The following is a 10,800-nucleotide window of genomic DNA, read 5'->3' as shown; positions in this document are numbered from 1 at the left end:
GTGTGTGCGCGTGCACTGTATGTTGCTGCATGCTCATGTAATCATGTGTACAAAAAGAAACCACTATGGATATTCACAATAAAACCTACAGGATTAATTGGCTAGAACTCGCGGTTTGCCGACGCGAGATATTAGGTTCAAATCCCAGCTTGTGCATGTCTTTTCCCCCCTTTGTTTCTTTCTACCCGCACACTGACAGGTGGGTCCTGCACAAAGGAAGACTACTTTATTTGCCATGTAGCAAGTTTGACTGGTCGGCTTACATAACATACAAAGTTATACGAAAGCCAGTGACCGTATAATCACTGAAACGCGTATATAGTAATCGTATTGATCATATTTTTAAGCACAGTGATCAAAGTGAACTTTCAACCCGAGTATAGTGACCGCAGATGCATTTTACTCTTTTTTTAACTAATTATCTCTCATCGTTATTGGTCTCCCCTAGCTACAAGGGCGTGACTAGGTCTCAGTTAATTAAGACTTAACCAAGTGTCAGTCAAGTGATATAAGATGTAAGAAAAAAATCCGAGAAGAAAAATTTACACCGATGTCAATGTAAGATCTCACGAATATAGCATCGACTAAGACATAACCAAGTCTCAGCTGAATAAGATTTAGCAACACCATTACAACAATGCATCAACCTACACCACGCTCCAATGCATCCTTTTATTTTTGAGAAAATACGTTATATAACATTGTTTCCTTATTTGACACTAAAAAACTTTTACTTCCCTATATAACACCGTGTCTAAATTTTATGTTTTTTATGACACTTTCGTCCATTTTAAGCCTCAACGGTGTCAAATGATACCTGAAAAGACCTATTTGCCCCTTGCTGGTTTGTGACCAAAATTTTGCGTGGTAGTTTAGCTTTAGCATGTGACTCTATCTGGATGGTGTTCGACACAATTTTGTACCAAACAGAAATTAATTACTGAAATTTTTTCTTGAATGCGGAATATACAGGGAAGGAAACATGCCTCATTACATGCATCCAACAGTCAGCCGAGGCCAAGGCACAACCTCGAGCCCGGTGTTCGTCAATGTGGTCGACTGCATGAACTCTGGCCCGCCAGCCACCATCATGACCAACCGCGGCGCTCCGCACAAGCTGTTTGAAAGTGTTTGTTCCCTGTATGGCTGAATACACGTAAAATTGCGGTCATATATCACATGAGGGGCTAATAGTTCTTTTCAGGTGTCATTTAACATCGTTAAGGCTCTAAATAGATGGAAGTGTTATTAAAAAAAGATTCAGTGTTAAATAAGACAACAAATTTTAAAACAGTGTTAAACAAGAAATTCTCTCTTTATTTTTCATTGGGGCTTTTTGTTTCGAAAAGGAGGGACAAGAAACCTGGCTTATTTTTCAGCTTAGGAAATTTCTAGGGCTGTTTAATACTATCCTTGAGCAAGCTCTGGATCTCCGCCGCGAACTTCTCCATGGCCATGGTTGGCAGTGCGACCGGCACTGCCACCGCGTCCGTTCCGTCGCTGGTCTTGACAGCCACAAAGAAGGCACTCCCGAACTTGATGCCAGAGGGCCCGCCGTACACCGGCTCGCCCCATCCGAAGTCCACGCGCTGGAACCCAACGTGCCGGAGGTCAGACAGAAGGAACATATTTGCCCTGGCCAAAGGCGGCCGGCCACGGAGCACCAGAAGGTCCGCCGTGGAGCGCATATACTCGGGAGTCACCGACGCCTTCGCCTCCCGCACCTGCTCCACCACGTCTGCCAACGAGCAGCTGAGCAGCGTGCCGGCGGCCATCACCACGGTGACGTACGCGCAAGCGAAGCCGTAGTAGCCGGCGGGGAGGCTCAGGGCGCTGCTGTGCCTCCTCACGCTGACGACGGTCACCAGCCGTGCCTCCTCGTCGGACCAGAGCGTCCTCAACGCCGCCGTGCGGGCGCGCCACAGCACCGCCGCGAGCACCTCGAAGCTCGTTGCCCTGTCTCGGAGGTGAGGCGGCAGGCCTTTCTTGATCGCGGCGACGTCCGAAGGGCCGAACACGAAGGCGCGCCTTACAATGTCATCCTCGGTTGGTATGGGCGTCCGGGGCACTGGATCGTACTCCGGGTGCGGGAATGAGGGCGCTGGGGGCCTTCGTGCGTCAAGCGACTCGCGAGACCAGGCAGGCGCGATGGTCGGCGCAGGGAGACCTCGAGCGAGCTCGGCGACGGCGTTGAGGAACTGGATGAACCCCGCGGCGTCACACATGGTGTGGTTGAAGCTATGCCACACGGCGAAGCCGCCGCACAGGAGCCGCGTCACCTGACCATCGGCAAGAAAAGTTGTTAGCCTCAAACTGTGCGTGGATAATGTGTGTGCTCACGTGCAAATATGAAATGCTTACCTGAATGATCACCAAGGGGCAGTTGAGCACAGCGCTGGAGCCTTCCACCTCGAAGCAGAGCTCCTTAATCCACGGGAATGGCGGCATCAGCCCGGGCACGTCGACCTCGAGATCTGCCAGTCGCACGTCGGCGTCCGCCTCGACGAACGTCACCCCTTCGCCGGTGCAGTCGACGACCAGTTTCCGGCCCCCCACCTCGCGCAGCCGTCCGGCGAGTGGGTAGTAGTGCACCAGCGCCTCGGACAAGGCTCGGCGGATGATGTCCACCGGGTCGCCGCGTGCGAGCCCGCCGCCGCGGTAGAAGAAGATGCCGCAGATGTGCGACCGCAGCTCGTCTTGATCGTCGACGTCGGAGAGGCGCTTCCTCGCTCGCGATGTCGTCGGCGAGGCTGGGCCGACGAGCACGGGCTCTCTCCGGAGGACGGTGAAGCTGAGCGTGGACATGACGGGGTGTTCTAATTTTGTTCGGTTGTTTCTGCATGCAAAAGGTATCAAGTGTCCAGAGTCTTGTGCCAATGTACTGCGCCGCTCGTTCCTAATCCATTACTGTACTGTTACACCTTTGTCCTTCGGCAAATGCCTCAGACCACTCGTTTCTAATCCATGTAATGTACTGTTACACCCCTTCACTCTTCGGCACGTGTAGGCTCTAACCCCTGTCAGGAAGCTCATGGGTGCTGTAATCATCGAAACATTCTCCTCATCAAGATAACAATAATGCTAGACCGACAGAGAAACTACGATTGTTTTACTTAAATTTTCAAACTAATTCTCTCTCTCCCACCAATTTAACCAGAGTGGGCCTCTTCACCTCCCTATTACCAATCACAACTCCACATCAGCTTGCTCGTAAAAATATTAAGTAAGTTTTTTAAGTAACCTTTTGCAGATATATCATTACTCTAACGGATAATCATGCTCATTGGATCCATGTAAATAAATGGATCAAATCGAACAATGTGGGATAATCTTAGCCATCATCTGGCCTTCCATGGTTGGCTTCGACCCCAATAACTGGTAGACGTTCGTTGGGGGAAGGGGAGGGGGGTGGAGGTGGCTTTGCGGATGATTTGAGTGGCTGTTTTAATGTAGAGGGGTGGTAACTTTAGTTGTAGGCGTTTGCAGTTTTAAATATTTTAAAAAATATTTTTCACGAAAATTGCCGTTGTAGGGGTTAAGTATGAGCATGCGAATAGGGAAACAAATTTTGGAGCTCATGAACTAGCCCAACTGGCTAAGTTCCAGGCCAGTAGGGTATGGTTGGATGATCCTACCCCCTCTACTATACCTCTCCTAGTGAACTATGTAGCATTATTATCTTTTAAATAAAGAGGTCTTTTAAGGTAAAAAAAAGCGGAGTAAAATTCCGGTTTTGCTCCTCTAAACCGCACCTAACCTATCTCCTATATGCGTTAGAGGAGTAAAAAAAATTACTTCATGGCCACCCAGACCGTTAAATATACTCGACCGCTCACTGCGGGAGTAAAAATCCCGCCAACCACTTGTCAACCTCATCCATCCCGGCGGCGCCCAAGCACCCTGCTGTCGGTGTCAAAACCAGCGGATCTCGGGTAGGGGTCCCGAACTGTGCGTCTAGGATCGATGGTAACAGGAGACGGGGGACACGATGTTTACCCAGGTTCGGGCCCTCTCTATGGAGGTAATACCCTACTTCCTGCTTGATTGATCTTGATGAATATGAGTATTACAAGAGTTGATCTACAACGAGATTGTGATGGATAAACCCTAGAACTCTAGCGTATATGACTATGGTAATGAATGTATCCTTTCCGGACTAACCCCTCCAGTTTATATAGACACCGGGGGGATCTAGGGTTTACATAGTCGGTTACATAAGAAGGAATCTTCATAATCGGCCGCCTAGCTTGCCTTCCACGCCAAGTAGAGTCCAATCCGAACACGGGTACAGTCTTCGGCCTTCATGTCTTTACAGCCCATCAGTCTGGCCCAATGGATAACAGGCCGGACGCCCGAGGACCCCTTAGTCCAGGACTCCCTCAGTAGCCCCTGAACCTGGCTTCAATGACGAGGAGTCCGGCGCGCAGATTGTCTTCGGCATTGCAAGGCGGGTTCCCCTTTTTTCCGTACTCCAAGATAGTCTTCGGATGCGATAATAGTATCCGGACCTGTTACACACCATACACAACCGCAGAGAGAATATATTTTTACATGAGTTCCATCCACTGACAACTTTTCGTAGCGCGACAGTACGTTCGACCGGTCATAATTCCAAATCGTTTTTGTGTTCGACGCCCCACGTCCCGAGACGCGGTTGCCATTGGCACGTCTTGTCAAAGCAGAGATCGTGTCCCCTTATTGCGGGATCCTCATCAATGCGGGCATGGGTAACCCAACCGTGCCGTTTATACAGCCCTTGAGAATAGGCGAATCTTAAGGCGGGTGAGGAGGCGTTTAATATTCGCTGCCTCTATAAGGGGATAAGGATTCCCTCTTCCTCTCTCACGCCTTCTCTCTGTCTCCGCCTTCCCAATCTCGAGCTCCAGCGCCCAAGTTCTCATCTCCTTTCCACTCAAGCAACTATGTCCGGATCCGAAAGTCAGGGCAAGTGGATGGTCTCCTCTGTCAAGGAGGAGGACATTACTGAGCTTCGGGCGGCCGGATATTTGGCGAAGGAGATCGCCCACCGTCTGCCGGCCGAGGGACAAGTCGTCCCCACGCCGAAGCCCACCGAGAGGGTAGTATTCATCCCCCATTTCTTCCGCGGGCTATGGTTTCCACTCCACCCTTTCGTCCGCGGGCTGATGTATTATTACAAGATAGATTTCCATGATCTGTCCCCGAATTCCTTCCTCAACATCTCGGCGTTTATCGTCGTGTGTGAGGCCTTCCTCCGCATCCAACCCCATTTCGGGATGTGGCTCAAAGTCTTCAACGTGAAGCCGAAGGTGGTGGATGGCCAGCACGCGGAGTGCGGAGGAGCCATGGTGAGCAAGCTACCCAACGTCTCCTCGCCGAAAGGTACTTCCGTGGAGACAGTAAAGGAGTGGCAGAGACAATGGTTCTACATCACAGAACCCCGCGACACTACCGGGGCCGCGGCTGCCGAATTCCGCTCCGGTGCTCCCATGCGACTCACCTCCTGGGTTGAGAAGAGTCCGGACTGGTGTTCGCCCGATGAGCTGATAGCGTTGCAGACGCGCGTCCAGAGCATGATAGCCAAGGACGTCAAGCTCGTCGATGTGATCCAGGTGATGCTAGTTCGCCGGATTCTCCCATGCCAGCGCAGAAGTCGCCCTCTGTGGGATTTCAATCCGAAGAAGCATCAGACCCTAGTGAGGCTCTTCGAGACCACCCACGAAGATGCCTGGAAGTTGCTCTTTAAGGGCAATGAGAAACCGCCAGCCACAGATTCAGACCGTGGTCACGATTGTAAACACCTTGCCAACGAGGTATGTTATTTTTTATGTATCCCCACCTTAATTGTTTCGACGATGATGTCTGAGCTTTTATTATTGCTTTTTCAGGACTGGATGGAGAGGTCGAAGCGGATCTAGTGTCCGGCTCCGCTGCCTGAAGAACCGGTCATCCCGCGTCTAGCGAAGATGCTGGTGCCGGCACCATATAAGGCACCGGAGAAGAAGGCCAAGAAGAAGACCAAGGGGGCCAAGAGTGGCCCCCGTCGCAAGGGCACTTCGGACGTGACGTCCGAAGACGACGAAGCTCATTCCTTTGTCCCTAAGGACAATGACGAGGAAGAGGAGGAGGAAGAAGAAAACAACCCTCCCCCTGAGGAGAGGAGGAAGAAGAGGGCGGCTTCGGTGCATCCGGAGGCGGGAACGCGCAAGAAGGGGAAGGGCGTCCCAGCGGTCAATACCGCGGGACGTTGACAGCAGTCCGGAACGACGCCCCCGAACTAAGCCCCCGGCCGCATCGTAAGTGACATGGCTCGCTCATGCGCACATCCGGCCCTTTCTCTTCATTATTTTGACATAGTTAACTGTACTATTGCAGTCCGGCCCGTGACCTTATCCAGCGATCCTCATCCGGAGGTTCGTTGGCTCCATCGGAGATGGCGAGCATGTCGCCACCGCCTGCTTATTCCCCCGGGGCCAGGGACGACATGGAGGTGTTGTCCCGGAGGATCGCTCCGAACCGGGGAGGAGCCCAGGACGCTGCCCGGGAGGCGCCACGAGGCGAGACCTCCACTGCCGGACACATGGGGGAGCCGATCTCCATGGAGACTGGCGAAGAGGGCCGCATCCAGTTCGGCCCTCAGCCGAATACGGTTCCGGAGACTCATATGGCTCCGGAGTCAGGCTAGCAGCCCCCTTTGAAGGAGGGGGGTGCGCCGTTTCCACCGGTGGCCCCTGTCCATCCAGGGGCGCTGAACCTGATGGAGGCGCTACGAGGCGCCTCCGTCGTGGACGAGCACCGTGTCCTTATGGGTGCGGTGATCGAGAAGGTTTAGTCCGCCAAGAGCGGACTGAATGAAGCTTGCAGCAACCTGTTGACAGGTTTCGAGGTAAGAAAGGGAAAAACCTCGTGTAGACAGTAGCCCTTGAGACACTGTCCGGTGTTCGGCGAGAAGAACTGGACAGAGGATCAATCCTTTGTTATAGGAGACTAACTTAATATGTATCAATAAGCAGGCGTCACTGTTGGCCGCAACCTCGCATGCTGCCGAAATCTCTGAACTGAAGCAGAGGTTGGAGCGGACCGAGAACGAGCTCGACGAGGTTAAAATTTGGCTCCAGGAGAAGCAAGGTGAATGACGGCTTGCTATGTGTTCGGAAAGATTAAGCGCTGTATATTGACCGCGGTGTCATAATATGTGCAGGAGCCGCGACTGAGGTCGAGGCCCTGAGGAAGTCCCTGGGCGAGGCCGAGGAGAAGGTTGTCCAGCAGCAAGCCGCCCGTAAGAAGCTCAAGGCCCGGGTCAAAGAAGTCCAGCAGGAGCTCCAGGATGCGGTGAAAAAATGCGAGACCTTGGAGCATGATGCGTCGGCTCAAGTGGCCGAACTCACCAAGGCTCGTCAGAGCGCGGAGACCGCACGGAATGAGGCCCAGGCCGCCCTCGAGGAGATCCAGGAGGCCAAGAAGATCACAGCGGGTAAGGCATTTAAGATGCAAAGCAAGTATGCGGAGAAGCAGTACCTTTTACTAACCCGGGTTCGGAGTTACCCAGGGGCTTTTGCGGATTTATCACGCAGTGTATCGCACGCCGTGGAGTTCTACCGAGCCGAAGGAGGGGGTTCTACGGAGAAGCTATTCTGGTCGCAATATGCGGCGTTAGAGCCTCCCGTGTCCTTCACCGATCAGCTGAAACAGCTGGTGGAGCTGCATAGGGTGGCCGAACTAGCCATGAAGGATTTGATAATCCGGCTATGGCCAGCCGAAGCTATGCCTGGCAGCTACTTCGGACTCGTGAGGCGGATGGTGAACGCCTGTCCTCGGCTGGACGTCGTCAAGCGCTCTGCCTGTATTGAAGGTGCCCGCATGGCCTTCGCCCGTTGCAAGATGTGGTGGGCGAAGATGAACGCTGTTGAAGTGGCCAGAGGGCCGCCGGAGGGCAAGGAGCACCGCACACCCGGGCGATACTTTGCAGATGTCATAGAAGGGTCTCGACTTGCAGCAGCGCAGTGCGGGCAGGACATTATTTTCGAATGAAAACATTCGTGTTGTCTTTGCCTTGTATTATGAAAACAAAGCCTGTTTTGTAATGTAATTTTGTTATGCTTTTAATTGTTTCCTCCTGTGCGGCCGTGTTGTATGTAATCTGAGGGTTGGCCAGTCGTCGGCTTGTGCCCTCACGTAGGTAGTACGGAGGTGTTCGGGATGGAATCTAAACAATCTTGATCCAATTGTATGGTCCTTGAAGGAGTTGTTTAACGCAACGAACAAGGCAATCAGACTATACAACTTAAACGCCCTCACTTAGCCATAGGAGTTTTATAATAAAGCGTGGGCGCAGCCCCTGGTTCAAACCAGAGTGCTGTCAGCATCTGATTGGTAAGTGCCGATCTTTCGCATAATGCGGAAAAAATCTCCAACGATTTGTAACCCTCGAACAGCTGACCGGCTCTCGCCGTATCATGACAGTCAGTTTTCGGCTTTCTCTAATGAGGCGCTCATCTGGTCAAGGCCAGGGCACAACTGCAACAGTTCTCCCTTTACTACCCTAGCTGATTTACCGGAACGTAGGGTAGCAAGCACAGGAGCTGGGCAACCCAACTATTGACCAAAGACATGATTCGGAGCCAATGCATATAATGCTAAATTCGGGGTGCCGAACTTCTCTATAAGAAGTGTTCGGACTTTGTTGCCGTGTTATGGGGCGATGAGGAGCCCCTGGCAAATATGAAACGTACCAGAGTGTACGGTTGCTAGGAAATAAGTAATTGAAAGGAAAACAGAAGGAGAACAGAGATGGTATCTGTGGCCCTTAAACTTGGACCATGAACTATTTCCATTATAGTTGGATTAATGCGTCAAAGCGCATTGGTACAAAATAATGCCATAAGAAACCGGCTATTTGACATGCCACAACTAAAGGCGAGCTACGTGTGGGTCCTGAAAACAGATAGAATAATCGTTGGATTGGCCTCTAGGGCTGCCCTTGTACGCCTGTGCTCCATGTCGATCCGGTGTATTTGTCCTTTGACAGGACCATAAATCAGGCCGCCGAAAGAGGTCCGCATAAGAGAAACCTGCGAAGAAGGGAAAAAGGAAATAGTAAAGTTATATGTGTGTCCGGGATCGGTCTAGCCGAACTGTAGATCCCGGGCTAGCTTGTGCCTCCGTCGATGTCCATGGAATTTTGAGTGCGTAATTATGCACGCGTGGTACGAATGCCACTACTTCATCGGGACTGGGACGGAGGCCGAATTGCTAATCGAGCTCTTGACGAGCCGTGCTGTCCTGTTGCAGTGTAGTTCGGAACCTCTTAATGATGTCCAGGGGCTCGGCAGCCGTACTATGGTGCTGCTTGAGAAGGCCGCTCTGTACCTCTGCTGCTAGGGCGGCGGTGTGCTCCTCTGTTCGGAGGGAGCATTCAGTATTGCCATTGACTGTTATGACGCCGCGTGGACCGGGCATCTTGAGCTTGAGATAAGCATAGTGTGGCACTGCGTTGAATCTAGCAAATGCGGTTCGTCCGAGCAGTGCGTGGTAGCCGCTGCGGAAGGGGACGATGTCGAAGATCAACTCTTCGCTTCGGAAGTTGTCCGGAGAACCGAAGACCACCTCCAGCGTGATTGAGCCCGTACAACGGGCCTCAACGCCTAGTATGACTCCTTTAAAGGTAGTCTTTGTGGGTTTGATTCGTGAGGGACTAATGCCCATCGTCCGCACTGTATCCTGATAGAGCAGGTTGAGGCTGCTTCCACCATCCATCAGGACTTGTGTTAGGTGGAATCCGTCGATGATTGGGTCGAGGACCAGTGCGGCCGAACCTTGGGGTGCCATGGGCATCCCCAAGGTGATCGGAAAATGGAACAAGGAGTGGCAAGAGCCTAAGCTTGCGGATACTAGTTGGGTGATCTCGACGATCGAAGGTTTATATACTTATATTAGTACCTAGTTGTTGATGGGATCAAGTTGCATGCGCGGGTTAGCGTCAGAGTTAAGCGCAAGGCACCCAATGATTGATGGACTAACTGCCATGCATGCATGGGCCTGTATATGTACCTGTATATATACGTTGAGAGTCCATCTGGTGAGCAGGAACTATTTTGCGTGATCAGTACGTACGGTCCGATACCAAGTTTGGCTAGGCACGCAGCGCATCACCAGTCGTCATCTGCGCTTTTTCCCTCACAAGTTTTTGCTCCTCCTCTTGCTAATTTTTTTTAAATAATACATTTTTATATTAATTTACAGAAATATTACGCCGAAAAAATAATTTTCAAAAATAATACACCGTCGGCCCGCTGCAGGCCGACTGGACCTAATCGGCCCACAGCAGGCCGATCGGCTTGCAGCTGGCCGACTGCTGGCCCGCCTGGCACGCGTCGGCCTCTGGTTGGGCTGGCTACGTCGCGAGGGGGAGGGAGGGAGCTGTCGGCGTGGGCGCGCCCCTGTCGGCCTACCGCGGGCCGATCGGCCAGCTGCTGGCCGACAGGGTGCTGCCACCTCGCGCGCGGCTGGCCGGCTGCTCCCTGCGGCCTTATCCTCCCCTTCCTCCCTTCTTCTTCTGTTCTTTTCTGTTCTTACCTTCTCCTCTCTCTACACAAAAATGGCACCAATTTATACACCTAAATGAGCAAGTTTTTCGCGATTTTGGCACCGTGAATGGATTCAACTCAGTTAGGGCAGCCAAAAGAGGTCTCGATCTACTGATGGGGTAGCTCGTGGTGGTCGTGGTGAGCATTTTGGTGGAGGTGGTGGTGGTGAAGTTGGGGCAGTGTGGTGGAGGTGAAGCTGTTGTTCGTCGTTCTTCGTTGGAGGCGGAGCACCGAC

At 52.2% G+C, this 10,800-nt stretch overlaps 1 protein-coding gene across 1 annotated transcript; it reads right to left on the bottom strand.

The window, feature by feature from the left end:
- Positions 1-933: 933 nt before the first annotated feature.
- LOC109772561 (benzyl alcohol O-benzoyltransferase-like) lies at positions 934-2,835 on the bottom strand. The gene is made up of 2 exons (XM_020331238.4): positions 2,362-2,835; positions 934-2,279 (listed from the first exon to the last, which is right to left on the bottom strand). The coding sequence occupies exons 1-2, from the start codon at positions 2,803-2,805 to the stop codon at positions 1,392-1,394; spliced, it is 1,332 nt and encodes a 443-aa protein (XP_020186827.1). The 5' UTR covers positions 2,806-2,835; the 3' UTR covers positions 934-1,391.
- Between the last annotated feature and the right edge of the window lie 7,965 nt (positions 2,836-10,800).

This window comes from Aegilops tauschii, chromosome 2 (assembly GCF_002575655.3).
Source record: "Aegilops tauschii subsp. strangulata cultivar AL8/78 chromosome 2, Aet v6.0, whole genome shotgun sequence".
NCBI classification, from domain to species: Eukaryota; Viridiplantae; Streptophyta; class Magnoliopsida; order Poales; family Poaceae; genus Aegilops; species Aegilops tauschii.
Note: the sequence above shows the minus strand (reverse complement) of the source record. Positions and strands in the feature narration are given on the sequence as shown.